A 27139-nucleotide genomic window follows, 5' to 3' on the forward strand; every position below is an offset into this window, starting at 1 on the left:
TCCGTGGTGTGAATGACCTTTAATAGAAACTCTCCTGTTTCTTACTGTCCATCCCTCCCTCCGGAGGCGTCCAGGACAGGGTGACGTGCTGCTGTGTGTGGGCATCTCACTCCCCCCGCCACCCCCACATCGAGGACGAAGCTGTGGCATCGACACCTTTCCCGTCTCCCAGGAGATTTTCTGAGTCATCGTCTCCAGGGAACGAGGCTCTGCTCCCACGATAGGAGCTGATGAGGAAGGGGCTTCAGCAGTCCCCGGGGGGCAGGGAGGGGGCTTGAATCTGATCCACATCTCTGTGTCTGCCCGGAAGCTTGGAGCAGAAGTCCTGGGGCTGCCTTCTCGCCCCTAGAGCCTCTCTGGGCAGCTGGCTAAGTCCTTGCTCTGCTCAAGTCCAGGCCACGGAAGAAGCCGAGGAAGAGGACTGGGTTTTTTTCAGGAAGCCAGGTGGGAAAAGGACAAGTTGCTACAAAGCAATGAACACGAACAGTGTCTCCCTGGGCTGGGTCCAGAGCCCCAGGAGCGCCCCAGCCGAGGAGTGGGCTCTGCCTCTGGCTCGTGGCCGAGTCTGTCCGACGGTGGCTCCAAGAGCAATGGAGGTCAAGAGCCCGGAGGCTGGGACCCTGAGGCCCCAGAGTGCTGCTGGGCAGTGGTTGTTGGCAAAGAGGAAGAGGTCCGAGGCGGCCTGGCCTGGCCGATTAGGGATCCACGAAGGACACGGCGATATAGCGGGTGCCCCTGGTGGTGGGGAGCCCCTCGTGGTAGTGCGTGAGTCGCCCGGGGTGCATGAGGGTCCAGCCCTTCCGTGGGGCTCGGATGGAGCAGTTGTAACGCAGGAAGCGACAACCCCCACCCTGGAAGACGGGAGGCGTCAGAGGAGGCTGGGCCCTTCCCCCACCCCCACGCCGGATTCTCCCCGCGGCCCCCCTATGCAGCTGCCTGGGACGCCTTGTGGAGTCTCGGCCACAGCTGCCTGAGGAAGACACTCAGCGAAGACAGGGGGAGCCAGACCCCTTGCCTGGGAGTCAGGCAGCCCTGGCCAAATGCCGGATATGGGCTTGCTTAACCAACTTTCTGCCTCACCCAAGCCTCAGTTTCCCCTTCTGGGAAATGGGCCTTAACCTCACAGGGTCATGAGAGTTCAGTGAGATGAGTAAAAGCTTAGGGACGGCGTTCTCAACGGCCGCACTGTGGACATTTGGGGCCAGAAAAAAAATTTTTTTTTTAAATCGGGCCAAAAAAACACATGACATAAACTTTACCAACATAAACATTCTGAAGCGCGCAGTTCGGTGGTACTAAGTACTAAGTACACGCGTACTGCTGTGCAACCTTCACCACCAGGGGTGAGGGCATTCTCCCTTAGCGGGGGGTGGTCCTGGGCGCCCCAGGCTCTACTCGCTGTCAGCACCACCGCCGCAATCGTGACAACCAAGAATGTCTTCAGATATTGCCAATGTCCCTGGGGGCTGGGGGACAAAATTGTCCCCTAGGAGAACCCCTGTTGACATGGTGAACACTTAAGAAAATGAGAGGTGCTCTGCCTCTCTCTGCCTACTTGTGATCTTTCTCTTTGTCAAATAAAAAAAAAAAAATCTTTAAAAAAAAAAGAAAATGAGAGGTGTTTGTATGGGTGTCCTTCACTGCGGCCGGCCCAGGACTGAGTCCCCGAAACACTCCGACACAGCAGCTTAAGGCACGAGTAAAGGAATGAAACGAATGGCCCCCCCCAGCTGATCACACCCAGAGGCCTCCTGTGGGGCCTTAAGGCCCCCAGAACTGTCCTGTCTCCACCCCCCCCATCCTCCTGGTTTCCCCAGCTCTCCTCCAGCTGCAGGCCTGAGCCCCACACCCGGGCTGACTCCAGCCCTCCCAAAGGAGCCTTCTCACTCCCAAGAACGGTGGAGCCCCTACACTCCGCATCACCGATGGCTCTCAGGCCTTGAGTGCTCACTGGGTGTCCACGTCAGCTCTCCCCTGGATGAGCTCATGGAATCCTCACAGCATTTCTATGGGGGGCGCCCCACGTTTTCCCACCTAAGATGCGGGGAAACTGAGAGCCTAAGACACACGGCTGAGGCCACGGAGCTGGTGAGAGCGGGGCAGGAGGGGCCCCAGGTCCGCGCAGGCTGACCTCCGACTCCTGTGTCCCCACTCTACTCCTTCCCCATAGCACGGAGGCCTTCTCTTTCTCTCCGGTTCTCCGGCCCCGGGCCCCCCGGGCCCTGCCACCGAGCCCTCCTCCCCAACCCTGTAAGCTGCCCACCTCGTAATCCACGCCGACCCGGTTCAGGGCGATGTTGATGGTGAAGGTAGAGGCGTCGTGGTGCGGCATGAGTGAGGGCTGCTCGTCCGGCTTGTAGCGGACGACAAAGGCCAGGTCGAACTGGGCCTGTATTGAGGGACAGAGAACCGGCTGGAGAGGGGCTGACCGAGAGCCGGAGAGGCCAGGCTGCACAGAAGGGACCCCTCATCCGGTCTCGGGGGACGCTGGCTCCCGGGGGGCAGGTCTGTTTCACGCAGCGCTCCCCAGAGCCCGCCCCAGGGAAGGTTTTCGGTAAAAATGTGCGGAGGGAGGAAAGGACAGAAGGAAGGGAAGGCGAGGAAGAAGGAGAGGAGGGGAAGGAAGCAGGGCAGGAGTGAATCAAATCCCTGCAAGCCTTCGTGGCAACTAGGCAGGCTGCCAATTCCTTGAGGGCAGGGCCCAGACAGTGGGAGCAGGTGTCTGGAGGAAAGCATGTGCACAAGGCCGTGAGGGAGGGAGGGAAGGAGGGCAAAAGCCAAAGGGGCGGTCAACAGATTCTCGGTGCGGAGCTGGGAGAGGAATGGGTGCCCTGGCTTGCCAGCAGAGGCATCACAGAGAAGCGGGTCACAGGGGTGAGGTCAGAGGTCAGAGGCAAGGTGGGCTGGCCCTACCCTGGACCCTTCCAGAGGTCCCCTGACCCCAACCATGGGAGGAGACGACACTCCCACCTGGAGACCAAATGCTCAGGCCTCTCCCGCAAGCTGGGGCTGCTCTCTCTCCTCCCCCTAAGCCAGTCCAGCCCTGCCCCCATCCCGGCCACCTCCCTGGGGCGCCCACCCTGGTGTAGTAGCCGGGGTAGAGCTTCTCCGTCATGGGGGCGATGTACTCCACCAGGAACTTGTGCCACTCCCGCTCAAAGTTGATCTGGTTCATGTGGATGTCGATGGTCGGCACGTTCTCGTAGCCGCCCTGGATGCGGTTGTCCTGGAAACGACCGAGGGGAGCGTGGTTAGCGGAAATCAGAGGTGGCCGCCTGGTGTGAGGGCTGTCTGACCCCCACCCCCTGACCTGTGAACGCGATGGGAAAAGGTCAGGGTACAGGGCCAAGGGAGGGGGCTCCGCAGAGAGAACTGAGGTCCCTAGTCTGCTGACTGTGGGTTAATCAACAAGGGAGGATGTTTAAAAGGAGATCTCGAAGACGGAGACCGTCCTGCCGGCTGGAGGAAGCAGGGCCATGAATTCTGCCCCGGGAGCTCGGAGTAGGACCCCGAGCCTCGGAGGAGACCCCAGTCCTGGCTGACATCTCGACGGCAGCCTCGTGGGACCCTGAGTGGAGGACCCGGATAGACCCCCCGGGGACTCCCGATCCCCAGAAACCCGTGGAGGGTTCCCGGGTGTTGTGTGAAGCCGTGAGGCTCTGTAGGGATTCGTGACGCCACGGAGGAAAGCAGTGCAGAGGGCCCCGGGTTAGCTCGGGCCCTGGAGTCCCAGCGCTGACCTGGTCCCTGGAGCGTGAGGGCCAGCCAGACCCCAGAAAGCCTGGACTATCCCAGGTACTGGCTTTTAGAGTTTAGCTCAGCCACCAAAGCATGTGGCTTAGGCTGGGAACAGGAAGCACAGGGTGGTCAGGCTGCCGGGTCAAAGGTTAGCCAGGCTCTGAGACGCACAGGCCCAGAGGGTCGTGTGCCTTTAAAAGTGCTCCCTAGGGACGCCTGGGTGGCTCAGTCCCTTAAGCATTTGCCTTCGGCTCAGGTCATGATCCCAGGATCCTGGTATCGAGCCCTGGATCAGGCTCCCTGCTCTGCAGAGCTTGCTTCTCCCTCTGCCTGCTACTCCCCCTGCTGGTGCTTGTTCTCTCTCTTTGTCAAATAAATAAATAAAATCTTAAAAATAAATAAAAGTGCTCCCTGAACTTGGGGCTCCTGGGTGGCTCAGTCGGTTGAATGTCCAACTTGATTTCGGTTCAGGTCATGATCTCAGGGTCACGGGATAGAACCCTGCATCAGGCTCCACGCCAAGCATGGAGTGGAGCCTACTTAAGGGTCTCTCTCTCCCTCTCCTTCTGCCATCCCTTCCCCTCCCTTAAAAAAAGGGGGGGGGCGCCTGAGTGGCTCAGTGGGTTACAGCCTCTGCCTTAGGCTCAGGTCATGATCCCAGGGTGCCCCCCCAACTTGTGATCTGTCAAATAAATAAAATCTTTAAAAAAAAAAAATGTTCCCTGAACATTCCAAGATGAGTACAGGTACCGGATTCCTCCTCTGGGAAACGCACAGCCTCTCGCCCGACATGCCCCTTGCTTCTGCTGTCTGGAGAACATGGCACTCGTGTTCTTAATTCTCCCTCATCCCACTCTTGCTCAGTCCTCTCCCATGACTCACCCAAGCTGGTGAAGGAAGCTACGTCGTCATTCTAATAGCGAACCAGAAACTGGAAATCTAGCAATTCCAGATTAAGACGGCTCCAGGTCACCACGGCTCGCGGTCATGGCAGCTTGAGCACCCACATTCCATCCCATTTCTCAATGTTCCCCTACTCTTTTTTTTTTTAAGGTTCTTATTTATTTATTTGACAGACAGAGATCACAAGCAGGCAGAGAGGCAGGCAGAGAGAGAAGGGGAAGCCGGCTCACCGCCAAGCAGAAAGCCCAATGTGGGGCTCGATCCCAGGACACTGGGATCATGACCTGAGCCGAAGGCAGAGGCTCAACCCACTGAGCCACCCAGGCGCCCCAACGTCCCCCTATTCTTAAGTGCCAGAACCACCCGTCTGAAGAGCCAGAAAGGCTGGCTGGCTCACCAGGGCAAGAGCCCAGAGGGCAGGTGTTGGCGGAGGGGCGGCCTCCCGGCACCCCCAGCCCAGGCGCCACGCCCACCTTGTTATCTCCCAGGGACCACTGGCCGTAGTGCTCCATCTCCTCCACCAGCTCGTCACAGGCCGCCTCCGTGAAGATGGGGAACCAGTAGACATCTGGGCAAGGCTGGGGAGGGCGGGGACTCAGTGACAGGGGTCTAGAGGGGCCCCGCTGCACCTTCCCCTGCCCCCACGGGCAAGGCCCCTCATGCAGCCCGGACCCTTCCTCACACCCTTGTCTGCCAGCTGCTAAAGGGGGAAGGAAGCAGAGATCCGTGTTCGCCCCTCCCTCTCAGCCGGGGTCACAGAGCTCCTGGTGCAGGGCCAGGAGAGGAACGTGCACAGTTTCTCGCTACTGGCCCCTGGTCCCTAGCTGAGACCACATTTGGGGACGTTTTTTCTCTTTCTCACCTGGGCCAGAGGAGAAACTCAAGGTTCCCAAGGCCTCTGCAGACTCCAGCTGGGAAGGGCCAACAGAGGAAGGGCCATCCTATGACCCACTCCATCGCCCAAGCATTGCCGGGGCCCAGAAAGGTGCCTGGGGCAGCTAGTTTCCTCCCTCTGCCCTCCCTCCCCCTCGGCAGGTGCAGGGTGGGAACCCAGGACCTTTGTTCCCAGAGGTGCCCAGTCCTTACCGTCTCTACCAGCTTCCCTGCCAGGGCCTTGGTGTAGTTCTCGTGGATGTACTTCTCTTTCCAGTCCTGGGAAGGGGTGGGGGGGAGCAGTTGGGATCCTCAGGCCTGGCCTGGGCCAGCTGGGGCTCACCCCTTGCCCAACTCCAGGGGACGCTGCAAGAGGCGGTTCCTCCCCCCAGGCCCCGTGCAATGTGGGTGAATGTGTGCCTGCAGGACCTGGTGTCTGCACGTGTACCTACATGCGTGTGCAGGTGTGCGTGTCTGTGCGTGTCTGTGCGTGTACCCACGTCAGCCACAAGCTCGCAACGCCTAGGAATGTTGTCAGCACTTTTTCCTCCTCTGATCTTCACAACACCCTCAGAAGTGAGTGAGGCTGGGGTAGTATACCCATTTTAGAGCTAAGAGAACCGAGGCCCCCAAGACAGACAGGCTCAACGGATGGTCCACAGACGGCCTGACTCCTGATCCTTCCTCCTCCACTAGGTGGCGCTGCCGCTCAAGAGCCCTCCCACAGCCCAACCAGTCCCTGGGGTTAGGTCCACAGCCCTTCTCAGGCTGAGCAGGAGCACCCCCACGGGAGTCCCTTCTTCTCCCTTCCCTGCCCGTCCAGCTAGGGCCTCACCTCGGGGTTGCTGAAAACCTCCCAGAGGTCGTTGTGAAGGTGGCTGGTCTGGTAGTTGTCCAGGGAGAGCAGGTGGCCAAAGGTGTGCCGGTTGGTCAGGAACATGAACACATCCTGGGGAGAACAGGCTGGATGGAAGAGACACCCCCACCCCCACAGTCCCACGCACGGCCCAGGAGAGCCTCCTCTGCCCGTTAAGTTGGAGATGAGGGAAGCAAGTGCGAGTCACCCCATCTCATCTCCCCAGCACCCAGCCCAGGCCTGACATGGGATACAATCAAGGAGGGCTTCCTGGAGGACCGAATGGGAATGAAAGGATGAATGTGTGAAAGCAAAGGATGGTGTCTGCTCCTGAAGTTTGGGGCATGGGGAAAACATCATTATACTGTCACTTCTTAAAAAAATAACCACAAAAACATACTGGGTGGGGCACAGGGGGAGGGCAAGGGTGTCTCTCAGGCACACTACTTGGGTATATTTAGGTGGAAGTTTAGGGGTTTTTTGGCTCTGTTGAAAATGTACATAAAAGAGAGAGGTGCAGAAACCGGGTCCACTGAAGTGATCCCCATGGACCCTAAGGACCAGCCCTCACGCCTGCTGCTCCAAGTGCCCCCCAGCAGGCCCTGGCATCTCAGAAACTCCAGGGCATAAGGCAGCAGACACAGACCACCTTCTCCATCAACAGGGCCTCCTCTGAGCGCCCAGTCCAGGCCAACCTGCTGACGGATATTGGCACAGAAGGCCATGTCGGGGTCCAGCTTCCTGTGGTGGAACAGGTCTGTCTGCCGCAGCTCAGCCCGCAGGGCACTGCCCTTGATCAGGTAGATGTTCGAGATGTATGGCACGTTCCAGACGCCACTAAGGGTGAGAGAAGAAGATGGAAGGCGGTCGCAGGCTAGTCACAGGCTGGGGGCCAGGGCCCCGGGACGTGGGGAAAGTCACAGGCTGGAAGGGCACAGCAGTGCTGATTCGGGCACATGGGCCCAGGATAATTGTCAGGAAGTCCTTCCGTGTGTCTGACTGCAGTCTTTCTTGCTTTGGGTCCGGCAGGAATTTGAGGGCAACAAGGACAGGACTATGGCGGGGGGTCATGGACAGACGGATGAAGGGGTTCTCATCCCACAGGTACTCACACACGCCGGCCCTGCACAATGTCCACGTAGTCCTCGGAGCGGGCGTAGTAGCCGTCCGCACTCAGCGCGCCCCAGAAGTTTGACCACAGCCTCCCATGGCGGGTCATCAAGGGGGCGATGACGTTCCTGAGGAAGGGAACACCTCAGCGGGGTTCCCCGGCCCTCTGGGAGTCCGGGGCAGATCTAACTGGATGTGGGGAAGGACAGGGGGAGGGCCTATCAACCTGCAAGCACCCCCTGGGGCAGGGCCAAGAGTCGGGGGGGGGGGTTGGCCCAGCTGGGGCCCCCACCCCCTCCAACAGGACAGCCAGGGGCAGAGGGAGGAAGGGGCAGTGTGGTTTGTAGCAGGGAGGAGGGAACATTCTGGAGCAAGACGAGGGTGCCAGGCTGGGGCAGGCCCAGGGTAGGAGGGGAGGCCGAGGTGAAGGCGGAGAAGGCAGGACGGTGGGGCGGGCCCGGAGCGGGGGCAGGAGCGGGGAGCTCGGAGGGCCTGCCTGCCGACTGCCAAGGCCCACCCATAGCCTCTCTTGCTCACTTGTTCTGCTCGATCAGCAGGCGCAAGGTTTTCGGCTCAGTCAGAGCCACGTCGGCGTCCACACTGAAGTAATAGGTGCAGCTCCGGTCCTGCCGGCACAGGTCCCTGCGGGTTGGGGACCCGGGGTCAGTGGGGCTGGGGCTCGGGAGCCAGGGTCCCAGAGAGCCCGGCAGCCGGGCTCTCCAGGCCTGTCCCCATCCATGACCACAGGGAACCTGCCACCGGTATTCAAATGGGTCAGGCCAGCCCCGGTGCAGGCTCGGACCCAGACCCCGGGCAGCCAGGCTCTCAAGGCGAGAGCTCGCTCAGCACCCGGAGCTCACTCAGCAACTGGTATCAGGTGCCCTAAAAACGCTCGTACTGGGAATAGCATGGCCCCCAGATTCCTACACTACCCAGGGCTAGGGGGTACACTGGTCCTGCCCTTCCGAAGTGCGGCTTGGTGACCTGGCCCGAAAGCCTTATGAATGTATGTTCTTTTCATTTGTCTGGCCCAGGTCTCAGCAGACTGGAGTCCACAGTCCAAATCCAGCCCCTGCCTGGTATGGCACAGCTCGTGAGCTAAGGAGTTTTGCAGCTTTAAATGGTTGAGGGAAAAAATTTCTAAAAGTGATGTAAAAACCATATGAAATGGAAATTTCAGGGTCCATAAAAAACTGTGTTGGCGCGCAGTCACGCCCAGCAGGCTACAGCCCCAGGGCCGAAGCACACGGATTTACTACCTAGTCCTCTCCGGGAAAGTTCAACGGTCAACACATGACTTGTCTGCTCATTTGAATGATTGCGGACAAATCAGAGATGGTCTCTGTCAGCTTGTTTATCTACTTCTGGCCCTTCGGTTCTTCCTCTTTCTTCCGACTTCCTTCCTGCACCCAAAGGACACTGCTCGGCCCCACCCAGGAGCCCCCAGGTGGGCAGGGCAGAGACCATTTCCCCATTTGACAGACAGGGACACTGAGGCCCAGAGAGGGGCAGGAACTTGCCGGAGAGCACACACAGGCTTCTGAGCACCTGTCTCCTGGCCCTGCTGCTCCTGACACCATGCCCCCCCCCCACCCCCTCTACTGTCAGCAGAGACAACTGTGACGCTCTGGTCCCCAACTCACGCGCCCATGTTCCTGGCGTCGGCGTTGGCCATCCGAACCTCGGGGCCCACCAGTTTCACGGACGGGTACTCGCCACCATGCTCTGCCAGGAACCGCTCCACTTGAGCCTTATGGTGTGGTTCCTAGGGGTGGGAGACGGGAAGGAGAGGACGGGGACACAGGTTCTTCCCCCTGCCCCGGGACCACAGCACCCTCTGTGACTGCAGGCCACTTCCCTTCGTTCCCGGCACACTCTTGCTGGCCATTGGCTTTCCCACCTCCAGACCTTTGCCCATGCCAGGCCTTCTGCCTGGAGTGCCCTTCCTCAGCCATCCTTGACCATCCTCCCCTGACCAAGCCAGGCCCACCGGCCTCTTAAGAGCCTCTGTCACGGGGCACCTGGGTGGCTCAGTGGGTTAAAGCCTCTGCCTCGGCTCAGGTCATGATCCCCGGGTCCTGGGATCGAGCCCCACATTGGGCTCTCTGCCCTTTGGGGAGCCTGCTTTCTCCTCTCTCTCTGCCTGCTCTCTGCCTACTTGTGATCTCTGTCAAACAAATAAATAAAATCTTTAAAAAAAAAAAAAAAAGAAAAGAGCCTCTGTCACTAGGACAGCACCCCTGATCCCACAGGCCCCATATCCAGAGTCATTTTTTCTGGTCTGGAGAACAGCCCAGGGATCTGCTTCATTGCAAAATGCTCCAGGTGATCCTTGGACCACCTTGGACAAACAACAGTCAATACCAGGGGCCCCTTGCCTGGGAAAGCAGAAAAAACAGGACGTTTAGAACCAAACCCAGGATTTAGAGTGCAGCCCGGCTCTGATTCAGTCAGCTGTGTGACCTTGGGCCAGCCACCTCCCCCGACTCAGCTCTCATTTCCTCCCTTGTGAAATGGAAGGGCGACTGTGCCTTCCTCGCAGGGTCACTGTCAGGAGCCGACAAGTCAGGGCACACAGAAGGGCCCAGAGACTGCCTGTGACGGCTGTCTTCTTCCATGCCAAGTCACAAAGTCAGAATTCATGGCTGTGCTGTTTCATGTCTCCAGGGAAGCTGGGAGTCTCCCAAGGGCCGGGCCCACACCCTCCTCCTCTTTCCACGGGGCACAGCTGAACGAACGTCTGTGGCCCAGGCAGACCCGAGCGTGGGGCTACGGAGCCCTGGGCACGGGGTGCAGACTGTCAGGGCTTCGAGGTCTCAGAAAGGGCTGACACTAGATGGGGCAGCTGAGAGGACATTTAAGACAAGGAGCCTTGACAACAGGGAGGACCGGAGAGTGTATCTGGCATCCCAGTTATGGAAACTGGGATAAGCAAAAGCAGAGCTGGGACCCGATCCAGCTAAGAAGAGGAGGAAAGGGAGGGAGCCGGGAATACTGAGCCCGGGTCTGCTCCCCACAAAGCAGCAGGCCTCAGAGCTCTCCCCGAGTCCCCAGAAGGTACGCAGGGCAGGAGAACCCATCTGTCACCGAATCTTATCAGGAGGACCTGAATGAGGCAGGGAGAGAAACCAGGCCAACGTGGACAGCTAGGAGCGCCTAGTGTGTGCCTCCCCCGTGGCAGGGGTCCCTGCGGCCCACGTGCCCACTTGCGGAACCCCTGCAGCAAATCCACGTGGTCAGCGTGCTTCTATCCCGATGTGAGAGATGAGAAAACTGAACACAGAAAGGCTGAGGACTGTACCCAAGGTCACACCTGTACCCAGCCGGGCCGCCTCCATCTGGCCCAGATGCTACTGCTGCAGCTAGTCCCTGAGATGTCCAAGGCCACCCCGTGAGGTGGGCCTGTACGCGCCACCTGCTACTCACGTGGTTGTGGATGAAAAGCCGCATCTGTTTCCGGGGATAGTGGAGGCGGAGAAGCCGCTGGAAGAACAGGGATAGGAAGGGCGTGGGCTGTTCGATGAACACGCCGACCAGGACTGTGGGCAGAGCTTCATCCTGCATTGGGAGGGGGGGGTGGGCAGTGTGAAGGGCTGGCAATGCCCAGCCACTGGGCCACGGCTGAGCCCCTAGGGTGGCCCAAGGGACCCAGGGCCAAAGCAGAGGTGTGCTGACTTAGCAGGAAAGGGGACCTGGGCCAGGCAGCTCCAAGCAGCCACGTGCAGGCAGGCAGAGGCAGGGCTGGGCCGGGAAGTAGAAGGAAGCAGGAGGAGAAAGTCCCAGCTGGGCAGAGTTTGCCTCGACTTGGAGCCAGGACCAGCTGATGGCCTTGCTGTCAGAGGGCCTGGCTGGCATGGGTTTGAAGTGAGCTATAAATGAGGAGTGAGGTCCGTACGTTGAGAGGGGGTGCTGTAGGAGAGGAATCAGGCGAAGGAAGCAGAACTTTGGCATGGCTGGGGGCGGGGTATGAGCTGGAGCCCTAAGTAATCTGAGAAGGCTTCCAGGAGGAGGTGCCTGGGTGGAGAGGAAGATGGAACCCCAGACAGGAAGGTGATCCTTTTACCTCCCACCAAAGACAACAGCCTCTTCCAGAATCACTCATCCTCCCCATCCAAGGAGACCAAGCCCCTTACTCCTGGCAGCCATACCCCAATCCCCTTGAGGCTTCGCAGGCCCTCATCACACACGGCGCAGCCTGTCTCGAAGGTCCAGAAGCGCGGGATGTAGTTGCCCAGGTAGTTCAGCTGCAGCTGTGGGGAAACGTGGGGTCTGAGACGTGGGGTCTGGGCCCGGCCCACCCACCTGTACCCACTGAGTCACACGTCCCTCAGCCCCTGGGGTACCTGCACCCCAGCCCCCTAAGGGGGCAGGAATGTGACTTTGTTTGGGGCAGGTTTTGGAGAGAATGTTCCGTCCCCCTGGAGATCACCCAAGCAGCTCCGAGGACAGAGTGGGGCTTGGCATGCTGCCACACCTTCATCTCTGGATCTGCCAGGAGTGTGTAAAATGCAGATCGCTGCCCGCCCCCAACGCCAAAGAATCCCACTGAGCAGCTCTGGGGTGGGGTCAGGAAATCTGCTTTCACACTCACCCCATTCTCTCCTGGCCACGTGACTCTGACACACTGGGGGGAGGGGAGGGGGCCAAGGACCACACTTGAAGCAATTTGCTGTGAGCCAGGGCTGGCTCCCCGGGGCCCATGAAGTCTGGCCCTCACCCCAGCCCCCTCTGAGCCCCAGGAGCACAGGAACCAGTCTGTCCCGCTCATGACTGACTCTGCCTTATGTCCTGGTACAGACACTCTGTAAATGTTTATTGCCTGAAGAAACAAGTCTGCCCTGGGAGGACGGGGTACGGATGACTCAGGTGGCCCAGCTGAGGCCCTGATGGGGACAGTGACCTCTTCTGTGTCTTGTGGTTGAGCAGGGATGAACATCACTGACCACCACAGCAAGGAGACAAGGCACCACGCTGAACTCAGACATGAGGACAGGCAGTAAGGTGGCAACAGGGCCCCGGGGCGGGGGGGTTGGCCCTGACCTCAAGGAGAAGCCATGGGATCATGGTGAAAACAGACCCGGGCCTCTGGCCCCTCTCTCCCTCTCTACCCGAGGGCTGCGGCCTCCCCCTACCTTGGTGGGCCCATTGCCGTGAATCAGGACTGGGAGGGTGTCGTAGGCAAGGTTTCTCGCTCTCACGTGGCCCATCTCGAACTTGAGCACAACCTCATCTGGGGGTCAGAAAGCACAGACACATCCAGCGTCAGGCCCAGAGGCTAAGCTCAAATCCTGGCTCCCGCCCAGGGCATGTTCCAGGCCACCAACACCACCTCTTTGAGCCTCGAGTTTTCTTGTCTGTGAAATGGGGTTAAGAGTGGGAGGAGTCCGTGTTGGGCAAGCACTTAGCACCCTGCCTGGCACATGGAGTCCACAGCAGCCCCTGGAATTTACTGTGACTTCTTGGAGCCGGAGGTAGGGGAGGGGACAAAGTGAAGACCTGAGACATCCCAGCTCCAGCTCCAGCTCAGAGAAAAGCCCCCAGGACAGGGCCTGGGGGTGTGCAGAGCAGCCCTGAGAATGTGCCAGCCCAAGCGGAAGCCCTGGGCAGGGTGGGGGACAGATCCCGTCCTGGTGGAGAGGATTCCTCCGGCAGGGTCCTAACCCCTCTGCTCTGACCCCCCGTTAGACAGCAGGGGGAAGCTGCCTGTCTGATAGTTATAAATGCAGAGGGGCCTGTCATCAGAGGCCTGGAAGATACCAGGGAGGGAGGCCCTCTGTGTGGGGGATCACGTGAGGGGGCCCCTCTGTGCAAGCTCTTGGCTTCCCCAAAAGATGTTCTGGACCCGGCTTCTTAATGTAGGTCCACGCACTCCCAGAAGCCCCAGACAAAAGGGTGCGGCTGTTTCTGCACCTTCCTGAGAAAGGAGTCATAGTATTGACCGGATTCTCAAAAACCAAGATTCCATTTACCCCATAAAATCACCAATTAGCTATTGGGTCTAACTATTCCTTTCTAAAGACGGGAAAATGAGGCCTAAGGGGTGTGTGTGTGAGAGAGAGAGAGACAGACTTGCCCGAGGTCACCCAGGAAGACAGGCAAAGGACTGTTGTCACCAGCCATGGATTTGGGGCCAGCCCCAGGGGTTTCTGGTTTTAAGGACCAGGCAGCCTCTCTGTTTCCCAAGTCATCTATCACCCTCCTGTCAGCTCAGTCCAGGAAGCCTTCACCTGGGAGAGGGAGGGCAGGGAAGGAGGGGAGCCCGCTCACCTGTAAGAACCAGGGCCCCAGGACAAGGGGCAGATACCCGCGGTGTGCATTGCCCAGCTGCTCCCAGGCTGAGCGGTTGTCCCCTGCCTGGGTGTCCCACAGGCTCTCACACTGATTTCTTGGTCCTCCTTTCTTCACCCCCAGAGACCCACAGCTCTGCCCCAGGACATCCAGGTGGCCTCTGGGGACCTCAGAATGGGGCAGGTGACGTCCCAGCACAATGGCCAGAGAGGAACCAGCCCATCCTCCTTGTTGGGCTCAGGCCCTGCCTGGAATCCTTACCTCCTTCTTAACATCCCTCTCAGGATCCCCCGCCCCATGGGGGCTGCTCACCCAGGGCTCCATCCAGGTTCTGGAAGATACGGCAGCGGTGGTCCAGGGTGATGTTGATCCGCTCCTGCAGGAAAGAGGATACCAGGCTGCAACAGGGACAGGCCCTGGCGGGGGATGGGGCCCCATCACGCCCAGTGTGGGGAGCCTGCCTCCTACTTCTGCCACTTCCTCTCCCCACACCCACTCTGCCCTGTGACACTGGTGCAGCTGGCCACCCTAGGACCTACTGGTCCAGTGGCTCTACTCGCAGAGAACCAGGGACTTTCCGAGTCGGAAGGCATCTAAGGAAAATAGCTAGTCCAAGTACAACCACCAGGATGACAACAAATGCTTGTTTTTTGCTTTACTGTCATTCGCTAAGTACTATAAGTACATTAATTTAATCTACACAACATCCTTACGGGAAAGTACCACCATCACTACATTTTACAGATTTAAAAAATATAGCAGAGAGAGGTTGGATGACTTGCCTAAGGTCACACAGCTGGTAACTGTCTAAGCTGGCATTCAAACCCCAGAAGCCTGGCCCCGCACACCGGCCCTTACCCTCTTCTCTGGGTCCAAGAAGATCTTGGTGTAAAAGAGCTGGTCACTGTCACTGTCCTGGCCTTCCCACTCGGCCACCAGTTTGCTGAGGTTGGGGGCATAACCGATGAAGCCTGCGGGTTGGTGGGGGACACAAAGAGACAGACACTTAGCTTCCGGCCTCCAAGTCAGGAGCCTCTTCCCAGCATCCACTTTCATTCACCTCCCCCTCCTTCGCCTTCTCTTAGAAGCCCTCCTGGATTGAGCGGAGGTAGTGTCTCCAGGCTGAAAGCACCCTGCAAACCAATGCCACTTGGTGACAAGTTCCCACTGAGCTCACGGAGAAAGACCACAGGTGCCCACTAACCTGCACCAGCTCAGGTGCTGGGCACCACACAGGTAGGTGGCGAATGAATGGATCAGACAAGGAGTCCCTGGAGAGCAGAGCTGGTGGGGCAGAGGCTAGGAGCCGCTCTTCTAGTTATCTGGGAACCTTGGCCCAGAGAAGGGCACAGGCTGGGCCAAGGTCACACAGCGCAGGGCGGCTTAGAGGGAAAAGCCCACACAGCATCCTGGCCACAGTGCAGATTGATAAGGATAGAAAAGAGGAGGGAGAAGGGGACAGACAGGTAGAGGGAGAACACTGCCCGCCCTGGCCAGGACCAGGCCGTCTAGACGGTGCTAACTCTCCCAGCCAACGGGGAAACGTGGCTGCCGGGGGGCGGACCCTCTTCTGGGGCTGGACAGAGGAATCTGGCCTAAAATACAGTTTTATTCCCCATGCAGCAAAAAGCCATTGACGTGTGTAGATTTGTGCTGCTGGATGGAGAATGGCCCGGAAGGGGTGAGGGGAGAGGCTGGCGGAGCAGGGAGACCACCACAAATGGCCAGGAGCCAAGGGAGGTGGGGGCAGTGGGGGTGGACGGGAGGGTGCAATCGAGAGGTCTTTTAGAGTGGGAGGGGCATGACTGCCCCCCCACCCCGCCCGGACTGAGGGGCGGGAGAGGGGCCAAGGGAGGACATTCAGGGGTGACTGCGGTTTTGCCCTGTGCAGAAGGGTGGCTGTCCACGAGATGAGGCCGATGGCAGGGGGGGCCACCCTGATGGCAGTGGAGGGACCCCTCCAGAGCCCGCCCAGCCCCGCCACACTCTCTGCACCCAGGATCCTCACCTCCAGAGCCCAGGAACCTCTTGCCATCAGACACGGCTGGGTACTTGGCCTCCAGCCTGCGGTCCGGGTAGATGAGCTCCTCTGCTGAGAAGACCACCTGACTCCTGGCCTGCCGGAACTTCTTCAGCAGCTCTCGAGGCCCCGAGGCAAACACCACGTCATAGCTGTGACGGGAGCCGGGGGAGGCAGGAGCAGGATAGAGGTGAGCAGGGGCTCACGAGGGCACCTCCTCCCATGTCACCCCTGGGATATCCATCTGCCCTGTTGTCTCCGGCCTGGCCTGCAGGGCTCCCGCCTCCCCGGGGCAGACCCCCTTGCCCATCTCACCACCAATGGAAATGGTCTTTTCTGGGCTCAGGGACCCCCTAAAACTACAGGTAACCTTAGCTAGAGCGATCCCCCCCTTCTCCCTTATCCTGCAAGGGCCTCATTCTAGAATATTCCATCTCTCTGCTGAGGGGCCCTGCCCAGGAGGCCCCCCGCCATCTACCTGTCTGTGAAGAGAACGACCAGGTTCTCCTTGTCCGCATGCTTCTCCAGAGCTTTCTTCAGCAGCCGAACCTTCAGCCCTCCGCCAGCCGACGACCCCTTCTCCCCACTCCAGTCCTCCCCCAGGCCCAATGCCTGTAGAGAAAGGCCCCTTAACGTGGGCTTTTGGCGAAGAACTATTTCACCAGCCAAAATTCCACCCCCACTGGGACAGTGACCATCTTTGCCTGTGTCTGTCCAGGATCTCCTCCTTCACCCATAGGGAAACCATTCTACAATGTATGTGAGGCTGACTGGCCTTGGGGGGAGTCATGTGACCACACCTGACCAATCAGAGTGTTCCATCCTTCCCAGGACCATGGGTTTCAGCATGGGACCTACGCATGGCCTCAGAGGCTTCCCTGGGACTGTTCTGTTCAAACTAAGGAAAAGCTGTCTACTTCTGCTTGGGTTGAGAAGCAGGGCATGTGGGTCTGCGGCTGGTGGCCACCTTGCCACCATGCAGAGAAAACATGTCTGCTAATGAAGACCAACGGGACCTAGAGATGGAAAGATGAAGCCCTTACCATGCAGCTTGAGCACCTAGATCCAACTATGCCTGAAGCAACCGTCTGCTTCAACCGCATTCATGTGAACTAATCCATTTTCTTTCTGGCTTACTGCCACTAGATTGCAAGCTGTATAGGCAGTATCATGGTCTGCCTCGCCCACCATCTGATCCTCAGTGCCTACCACTGTGCCTGACAGAAGGAGGCACTCGACACCCTCCGCTAAATGGAGGAACATCTTCCTGCAGGGCTAAGCCCCACGCACTGCACACAGAGGACACCAAGGGGACTGGGCATCGGCCTGTGTTTCTTTAGAGCAGCGTTTACACAGGTGCCGTCTCCAGACTATGGGCCATCCCAAAATCACCTGGGGGGCCTGGTGGAAATGCTGGTTCCAAGGCCCTGCCTTCTAAACCAGCCACACACACCCCCTCCTAGAGTGAGCTCGGCCACATACTGTCTCACTCCCCCCAATCTCCCACCTCCGGCACCTCCCAGACTTTGACTATGTTCTCCCCCTCCTGCTCTCCCTAACTCGTCCTCATCTTAAGAGCTTCCAGAAGCCTTCCCTGTGGCCCCCATCCATTTGGGAAGGGCAAAAGCCCAGCTCCTAGACTCTCCCGCCACCCCCTGGCTGTCCTGCCCCCTCCACCCTGCCCGGAGAGCCTCTCACCTGGATCTTGTAGTTGAAGAACTGACCGGAACGCTTGAAGCGCCGGAACCCCTCCGTCTCCCTCGTGGCCACCGTCAGGACTAACAGGTTGTCTAGGGACAGAGAAGGGAGTGGTGAACGGCATTGGAAAAGGAGGGGCGACAGGCAGGAGCAGGTCCTTGTCCCCAGATGTGGCAAATCCCGGCAGGATGTGTCCTCGTGTCCACCCGTTATAGACAAGGGCCCAAGGCCCAAGTAGGAAGGACATGTTGAAGGTCAGCACTCCGGGTCTCCCGATTCTCCTCCAGAGTTCCATCCCCCTGGGAACTGACCGACATGACAGGACGTGTCCAGAGCGCGGGTGTCTGCACCTTACACTGTGGGGCTGGGTATTCCTGGATTTAGGGGGCTCTGGCCTTGTGCAGGGGCGGAGGCAAAGATTCACCCTGAATGCTGGACACCAGGAGGACCTCTCTGGTCAGCGCTGGCCAGATGCCCAGGCATGGCCACCGCTCTCCATGCCTGTGCCCAGGGAACAAACTGTTCGTCTAACCCAACAGTCTTTCGCGCTGAACTTTACTCGGCCACCACGGGAGAACCTATGAGTGGACCCTGAGTGGGAAGTGATTCAAAATCCCTAGCTTTTGGAGCATCTGGGTGGCTCAGTCAATTAAGCATCTGCCTCTGGTTCAGGTCATGATCCCAGGGTCCTGAGATCCAGCCCCATGTCAGGCTCCCTGCTCAGTGGGGAGTCTGCTTCTCCCTCTCCCCCTGTCTGCCACTCCCCTGCTCATTCTCTCACTCTCTCAAATAAATAAAATCTTTTTTTTTTTAAAGATTTTATTTATTGGGACGCCTGGGTGGCTCAGTTGGAGCGGCTGCCTTCGGCTCGGGTCGTGGTCCCAGCATCCTGGGATCGAGTCCCACATGGGGCTCCTTGCTCCGCGGGGAGCCTGCTTCTCCCTCTGCCACTCTGTCTGCCTGTGCTCACTCTCTCTCTCTCTCTCTCTGACAAATAAATAAATAAAATCTAAAAAAAAAAAAAAAATTTTATTTATTTATTTGACAGACAGAGATCACAAGTAGGCAGAGAGGCAGGCAGAGAGAGTGGGGAAGCAGGCTCCCCGCTGAGCAGAGAGACCGATGCGGGGCTCGATCCCAGGACCCTGAGATCATGACCTGAGCCGAAGGCAGAGGCTTAACCCACCGAGCCACCCAGGTGCCCCATCAAATAAATAAAATCTTTAAAAGAAAGAAAGAGGGGCGCCGGGGTGGCTCAATGGGTTAAAGCCTCTGCCTTCGGCTCAGGTGATGATCCCAGGGTCCTGGGATCGAGCCCTGCATCAGGCTCTCTGCTCAGCGGGGAGCCTGCTTCCCTTCCTCTCTCTCTGCCTGCCTCTCTGCCTACTCGTGATCTCTGTCAAATAAATACAATCTTTTCTTAAAAAAAGTAAATAAAAGAAAGAAAGAAAGAAAGAAAGAAAGAAAGAAAGAAAGAAAGAAAGAAAGAAAACAGAATCCTTAGTTCTGACCACACCAGCTATAGTACCTTTTTAACAAGAGACCTCTTTTGGGCTCTGTAGTGTGGCTTCACCTTTGCAATGGAACCTGCTGGAAACAACACCCCAGACAGCATCTCCGGGAGCCCTGGGAAAGTCCCTTCCAGATCACAGTCTGAAGCTGGGTTATCTAAGGAATAAAGGCTCCGTAGCTGGCCTGCCTGGTCAGAATCCAAGCTTTGCTCCTTACCAGTCCTGTGACCTTAGACAAGTCCTTGAGTTTTCAGGGCTCCATTTTCCCCTTTGTAAAACAGGGACGATAAGAGTACAGTAGGAGCATCTGGCTGGCCCGATCGGTCAGCAGAGCGCACGACTCTTGATATTGGGGTTACGAGCTCAAGCCCTGTGTAGGGCATAGAGACTACTTAGAAAGAAAACAAAACCCAACAGTATAGCAGTCCCCCCTTTATCCATGGGAGATGCAGTCCAAGACCCCCAGTGGATGCCTGAAACCACAGAGAGTGCCAGACCCCATATATACTGTGTGTTTTCCTGAATGTACCTATCTAGGATACAGTTTAATTGTAAGTCAGGCACAGTAAGAGATTAGCAACATAAAACAGAACAATAACAATATACTGTAATAAACACTCTATCCATGTGACCTCTCTCTCAAATGACCTTACTGCACTGAGCTCCCCCCTCTTGTGATGGCGTGAGATAGAAAAACCCTACATGACGAGGGGCAGCTGGGCGGCCCAGTCCGTTAAGTGTCTGCGTTGGGGTCAGGTCATGATCTCGGGGTCCTGGGATCGAGCCCAGCACTGGGCTCCCTGCTCAGCGGGGAGCCTGCTTCTCCCTCTCCCTCTGCCTCTCCCCCAGCTTGTGCTCGTTCTCTCAAAAAACCAACCAACCAACCAACCACACTACAGGACAAGAGGAGAGAGGATGAATGGTGTAGCACTGTGACAGGCTAGTACGGACAGGTCCTCAGAAGGAGGATCATCTGTTCACCTGCGGGTAACCAAGACCACTGTACCTACTTCAAGGACTGATCAGGGAGAGGCAAACACCTTGCCCTGGCATTCAAGGCCCTCCCCGATGGGCCCAGCAACATACTCATTCCCTCCACTGTGAGGGCCCGCTCCCAGCCAGGGCTCTCACCTTACTGGCTCTTCCCCTTCTGCCCCAGGTCCCCCTCTCTCTACCCTTTCCCTAATCTTCCTCCAGGCCCCAGGGCCAGTGACAGTGACACCCCTTTTCGGCCACCACCTCTATGAAGCCTTCTCAGATTTCTCCCAACCTCTCCTGCCCTTAGAGACAGGACCCCACCCCCCCCACCCCTCCTCTGTAGCACTCATTACTGTTTCCCTGAGGTCCAGGACATAATGCTCTTCGGGGTGAACAGACCCAGCAGGTGGCCAGGCAAACACGGGCAGTAAGGCCTTCTTGTGCACCCGGGCTCTGTGAAAGCAAGAGGAGCCCGGGCTGAAAGAACAAAGGGGTCCTGCTGGGCGGAGCTGGCGGAGCTGGCAGAGCTGGGCAGGCTGCTGGCCCCAGAGCAGGGGGCGGCCCAGCAGTTTGGGCAGGAACCCACTGGAAGTGGGCCCAAGGATCTGGGGAGGATTCACTAGGCAGGTGTGCAGGGGGGAGGCCTCACCAGCTGACCGCGGGGACCAGGAGAGCGGGGTGCTGCTCCCACTGGAGGAAAGTCTCCCCCAATTCTGGCCTGGATGGTTAAGTGAGGAGAGGCGAGTTGCCAGCTCTGAGGCCCTCCTGTCCTTGGCAGGGGCTGCTGGGGACAGGAAAAGTGTCACATTTCATGGATGGAAAAAGCCAGCGTGTGTGTCTGTGTAAGGTGCTGGATCGGGGCTCCCGCAGTCAGGCTGCAGGGGGAGGGCAGAGGGGATGGGGTGGACGTCTTGAGGCTCCTTTGCTGAGTTCCCTCTACCAAATCGTGGTACCAGATGGCTAACCTTTACCGAACACCTTCGGCATGGTTCTAAGCCCTTTACTGGTCCTAACCCCCTCCTCTACAGTTAGAAACCAAGGCTCAGAAATAGTGAGTAGCTTGCCCAAGGGAGCCAGGGAGTGGCAACACCAGGATGTGGACACAGAAGCCTGGACCCAGAGTCCACCTTAGCCCCTGCATACACTGCCTAGGCCTAGGCCAGTGACCAGCTCTCTGTCTCTCCAGCTGTCTGTAGAAACCCTCATTGTGGTGGTGGAGAGAGCCCCAGGCCGTGCCGGACAGCCCCCTCCAACCCAACAACTCAGTCTGCCTCGTCTGTTTTCCTGGATGCTGCCATGCGTCCCCCCAGAACCTTCACAAATCTAGTGCCTGCCTCCCTGGCCGAGGACGCGACCAGGTCACCCAGTTCAGAGGTCCCAAGCCTGCCTGCACAGCATCACAAGGGGTGCTGTGAACTCCAGACTCCTGGGCCCCAGGACCAGAGGGCTGAGATGGGTCCAGAAATCCAGATTTATCCTACATCTCCTGGGTGATTTCCAAGGTCAGCCACATTCGAAAACCTCTGATCCAGCCCATCGCCTGGTCCTGACTCTGGGCCTGGGGGTAAGTCACAGCAAGAGAACTCCAGGACGGTCCCTCCCCCAAATCCTGGCATCACATCTCAGCACCGCCCACCCCCCACGAAAGCTGCCTCACTGAATGCAGCCTTTGCTCCATTCTCTTGTCCTGCCCGCACAGCTCACTCCTCCTCCTGAAGAGGCCTTAGTCCTCCCACCAGCAGTGTAAGAGGGTTCCCCTCTCTCCACATCCTCTCCAACATCGGCTATTTCTTGTCTTGTCAATTTTTGCCACCCTAACTGGTGTAAGGCGGTACCCCAGTGTGGTTTTGATTTGAATTTCCCTGACGGCTAATGATGTAGAACATTTTTTCACGTGTCTGTTAGCCATTTGTATGTCTTCTCTGGAGAAGTGTCTGTTCACGTCTTCTGCCCATTTTCTGACTTGATTATTTGTTTTTCGAGGGTTGAGTTTGAGAAATTCTTTATAGATCTTGGGTATCAGCCCTTTGCAGTGTCATTTGCAAATATCTTCTTCCATTCCATAGGTTGTCTCTTTGTTTTGTTGACTGTTTCTTTGGAAAACAGTGTGGATGTTCCTCAAGAAGTTAAAAATAAAGCTACCCTATGACCTGGCAATTGCACTACTGGGTATTTACTCCAAAGATACAGATGTAGTGAAAAGAAGGGCCATATGCACCCCAATGTTCATAGCAGCAATGTCCATGATAGCCAAACTGTGGAAAGAGCTGAGATGCCCTTCAACAGACGAATGGATAAAGACGTGGTCCGTATACACAATGGAATATTACTTAGCCACCAGAAAGGAGGAATACTCAACATTTGCATCAACACGGATGGGACTGGAGGAGATTATGATGAGTGAAATAAGTCAGAGAAACACAATTATCACATGGTTTCACTTATTTGTGGAACATAAGGAATAGCATGGAGGACATTAGGAGCAGGAAGGGAAAAATGAAGGGGGGGAAATCAGAGCGGAAGACGAACTATGAGACTATGGACTCTGGAAAACAAACTGAGGGTTTTGGGCGGGGGGTGAGCCCGGTGATGGGCATTAAGGAGGGCAGGAATTGCACGGAGCACTGGGTGTTATCCACAAACGATGAATCATGGAACACTGCATCAAAACTAATGAATGATGTACTGGGTGCTGACTAACATAGCATGGTAAAAAATATTATTAAAAAAGAGGGGTGCCTGGGTGGCTCAGTGGGTTAAACCTGTGCCTTCAGCTCAGGTCACAGTCTCAGGGTCCTGGGATCGAGTCCCGCATCGGGCTCTCTGCTCAGCGGGGAGCCTGCTTCCCCCTCTCTCTCTGCCTGCCTCTCTGCCTACTGGTGATCTCTCTCGCTCTGTCAAATAAATAAATAAAATCTTGAAAACAAAAAAAGAAGCCGAAGTCCTTCCTCCATCATCTCCTCCCCTTATCTGGTGCGGCATCGGCGTGCCCAGCACATGAGACACCAGTACAGACCTGCCCCTTCTCCCTTTGCTGGGCCAGACTCACGTCTTCATCTCCTTGGCCTCCCGCCCCCACCCTGTGACTGGGACTGAGTGTGAGTCTGGATGTCTGGTGTGCGCTGTCTGGCCTTAGGGAGCATGTTGGGAAGGTGATTCTAGAAAGCACAGCCATCGGCTGAGCCCTTAGGAGACACCACGCGCTACACGAAGTGTGTTGCATTCACTATCACCTTAACCATCAACATCCCATGTGGCAGGCGGCACTTCTATTTCCCCTTGTGCCTGTGAGGAAACTGAGGCACAGAGAGACTAAATATCCTGCCAGAGGTCACAGAGGCTTGAAGTGAGAAGCGAATGAGCTAGAATTCCAAAGGCCCGTGTTCCCGGCCTCACCGTTTTCCTGGCCGACACTCTGGAATGCTGCAGACCGAATCCAGCATGTCCAGCCGCCCTCGCTCAGGCATCCCCAGCGTGGCCGGACACTCAGCTCCCATCCCGTGGCGGGCACCCACCCACAGCACAGGGCACACCACGGGGCGACACTGAGGAGGGTCCGGTTCCAAGCACCAGGCCCGGCCCCCCTGCATTCTGGCTGGTCCGGCAGGCCCGCCTGGGGCTGAAGCCCGGGTCTGCGTGAGGCCTGACACCCAGGGCTCCAGGCCTGCTTCCCCGGACAGACAGGCTGTGCTCCAGGATCAGCAGAGATGAGCAGGAGGGAGCAGGGCAGAGTCGCCGACAGATTGCTGGGTGAGTAACGCAGCCTCTCTGAGCCTGTCTCCTCATCTGTAAAACGGGATCCTAGCAACCCCAGTACCTTCCTCCAGAGACCTTCCTGAGGACTGAAAGAGCTCATGTCCGTGAAGCGCTTGGCACAGGACCTGCCCATGGGGGCCACACAGGTTCCTGTCATAGGGACCCTCCTGGAGAGAAGGCCAGCTGCTGCCCTCGGGGTCCCAGACCCAGAAAAGCTGTCTTCCTTCCAGAGGGCAAGAATGATGGGGAGAGGCTGTGCCTAGGGCCCTGGGGAGGGGGTGGGCTTTAGGAAGACACCTCTCTGGGGTCCAGAGATGAGGCTGAGAACCCAGGCCTGGGTCACTTTGCTACAGCGGATGCTCCCTCCTCCCCAAGAGGGACCAGCCCACGCAAGGCAGAGGAAGGCTCTCCGGGCACCATCGGGAAGCTGGGTCTGCTCTCCGGGGCACGGGAATGAATGAAGCTCCTCCCCCATCCTCCGGGAATGAATGAAGCTCCTCCCCCATCCTCCGGGCTCACCCCAGCCTTGAATGGAAGCCATAAAGCAGGTGTGGCAGAATGTCAGGAGATGGGGATTCCCAGTGCCCAGGAGCCAAGTGTGATTCTCCTGGCTCTGGCGCCCCACTCGTGTCCGTCCCCTGAGGTCTCCTCCGACACTCCCTGCCAACACACACACACACACACACACACACACACACACACACACACACAGCTGGGCCTGCCTGACTCCTGGGACTTTTCCATTCTCTGCGTGGAACAGTATGACCCACAACGCCTGCCCACGCCCTATTGACCTCCTGGAGTCTCAGAACAGCAGCCACCAGGCTCCAGCTGGTCCTTCCCTCTCTATGGCCAAACCCAGGCCCGCAGGGCAGGCAGGGAACAGTCATCAGCTAGAAGCCTCTACAAAAGGGAGAAAGGACTAGGGGGCATCTGGACTCTCTTCTGCTCCCAACTCGATGAAAATTTGCTTGTTTGGATGTTGCTTTGCTGACAGCCTTTTACTGTCCCCCACAGTCGGCTGGGGACACCCCCCCCACCCCACATAGGTCAATGTCCCCTTTCCCAAGTGCAGGGCATTCTGGAAGAGAAGGATTGTATCTCCCCCATAAGACTGGGCATCTACTGAGGAGAGGAGCTCTGAGTCCTCCCCTAAAATTGGGAGCTCCCTAAAGTGAAAACTCCGTCTTTCTCTCCATGTGCCAAATCCACGTGTGTCCGGGTACGGGGTGGACAAGCCGCCAGCAGCACCATTCCCGAACCTGCCCCACTCCTCCCCAAGAGGCATCAGCCCACACTCCTCAGCAGCTGCCCCATCCCAGCCCCCTGGTACTGACTGGGCATCCCGGCCCAACCAGGGGACGGAGGAGCTGACCTCTCTGGCGGCTGCTGGAGCGTCCCCGCCTCCGGACCCCTGTCAGTGGGCCTGCAGGACAAACTACCCTCCCACTCTGTCCTAGCCAGCAGGCTGAAGTTGAACAGATTCCTCCAGACAGCATCTCCAGGCAACAGGGGTCACGAGCAGCGGGTCGGAGTCCCAGTGAACGACTCTACCGCCAAACACCTACAGCAACCGGAGACCAGGTATTTAACCTGCCTCAGCCTTGCTATCTGCAAAATGGGGCTAATGATTCCTTCCTTATCAAAAGGGTCTGAATGGAGTAGGAGAAGCAAAGGGCCTCAACTTGACAGTGGCTTGATTGCCCATCAATCTACTATCTACTTAGTATCTGCCCGGTGCTCTACCTAGACCATCTCAACGACACACGGGATCCTGTACTCTCAGCGGCGGCTACCTTATGTGAACTCTGTCCCCTCCCATCACCTGCTGCTGGGGTCAGGGCACCTGAAGCCCTGTCACTGATTTGGTCCCTCCGACTCAACTCTGGGGGCTTCGCTGGGGAGTTTTCTCCAAGAGTTTTCTCTCTTGGAATAGTCTGGGGGTGGACGGAGAGCACATCGGCAGAAGCAAGGCAAAGAGAGGCCCGGGATACAAAGGCTATTCTAGGGCTCCTGTCTCCTGACCAGTGATTAAACCCAGGCCACAGGCCTTTTGCACACACCACCAGCCCAGTGCTGTGCTCAGCACCTGCCTCACTGGATTTTTTTTTTTTACCTGATTCACTACCCTGCTGGGATACTCCAGGAAAGCAGGCAGTGCTGGGTCCAATTAAAAAAAAGGGCTGTATAGGCCAGGCATAGAGCTGAACCCTCACCAGCAGGCCTCATCCCATGCAATCCCTGCTAGAGCACTAGGACTCGGGTACCACTTCCCCCAGTTTGCAGGCTAGAACACCAAGCTTCATGGAAACTGGTCACCACGGGCTTTACCACTGGGAGATGCGTGGCCTTGGGCACAACCTGGCACAAAGAACGTACTCAGAAATGGCAGTTCCCACCCCCTCCCTGGTGAGGGTCTAACACAACACCACCCTGCCCCCTCCAGCTCCTCTCAGAGGTTCAACAGGCGACCCTGGAGGTGACTGGGGGAGGGGTGGGGTGGACAGGGGCACCCACTCAGAACGGTGGGGCGCACTCTGAAATCCAATCTGCTTTGGGGATGGGGAGGGAACATGAGATGCCAGGCCCCGCAGATCCCGAACCGACCATTCCAAGACCCAACAATCCTAGGCAGTTGCACCTGTCTGAGCCTTTTCCTGCTGTGCCACTTGGAGGGAGTAAGACCCACCCGGCAGGGGTAATGCAGACCACAGGGGCCCCAGACAGAAGTGTACAGGCCTCTGCCATGGGGTCCCCCATGCCACTCCCCACCCCCATGGCCGGGATGCCTAGTGGTTCCCAGGGAACCAGACACCGCCAAGTGTCAATCCTGGTTCCAAGGCCCCCACGTTGTGTGATCTTGGGCCAGTGAACGGACTCTGGAGCCTTCGTTTGCCCAGCTGGAAAAGGGGGATGAAAGCAGAGCACACGGAAGGTGGAGATCACCCTTCACGGCTGCCTGGCCCATACACAGTAGCCACTGTCATTACTACTGAGAGCTCTAACCATTTGACCCTCTCCGCGCCCCTCCCCTCCCGGCCGCAAGACGCGGGAGCCGCAGCCCCAACAGGGAAGTGAGTCGTCCAAGTGGCCAGCGAGTCAGTGGCCAAGGGACCGGAACCCGGATCCCCTCGGAAGCCCAGGCCTCCCGTGCGGACCGGCAGCCCCCAGACCAGCCCCCACCCCCACCCCCACCCCCCAGGCCCCCGGCCCCCGGGCCCCGACCAGGCCCGCGCCCTCACCCTCCGGCTTGGCGTCGCCCTTCGCTTCGGCCAGGAGCAGCGAGGCCAGCGGGGCCAGGAGCAGCAGCAGCCGCATGGCCGGGGTCTGGGGACGTCCGGCCGGCCCGGCGGCGCTCGCAGGCTGGAACTTTCGCGACGGGGTCGGCGGTCCGGCTGCCACGCACGG

The 27139-nt window shown here is 58.0% G+C and overlaps 1 protein-coding gene across 1 annotated transcript; it reads right to left on the reverse strand.

Annotated features, from left to right (window-relative positions):
- Window positions 1-27139, reverse strand: PLOD1 (procollagen-lysine,2-oxoglutarate 5-dioxygenase 1). The gene is made up of 19 exons (XM_080800875.1): window positions 26974-27139; window positions 17487-17578; window positions 16267-16400; window positions 15777-15940; window positions 14627-14739; window positions 14081-14144; window positions 12613-12710; window positions 11629-11730; window positions 10907-11038; window positions 9124-9245; window positions 8018-8122; window positions 7483-7608; window positions 7066-7207; window positions 6350-6463; window positions 5728-5793; window positions 5115-5219; window positions 3080-3226; window positions 2264-2389; window positions 1-851 (listed from the first exon to the last, which is right to left on the reverse strand). Exons 1-19 carry the CDS (start codon window positions 27047-27049, stop codon window positions 696-698), a joined length of 2184 nt encoding a protein of 727 aa, XP_080657001.1. The 5' UTR covers window positions 27050-27139; the 3' UTR covers window positions 1-695.

This window comes from Martes martes, assembly GCF_963455335.1.
Source record: "Martes martes genome assembly, chromosome: 4".
NCBI classification, from domain to species: domain Eukaryota; kingdom Metazoa; phylum Chordata; class Mammalia; order Carnivora; family Mustelidae; genus Martes; species Martes martes.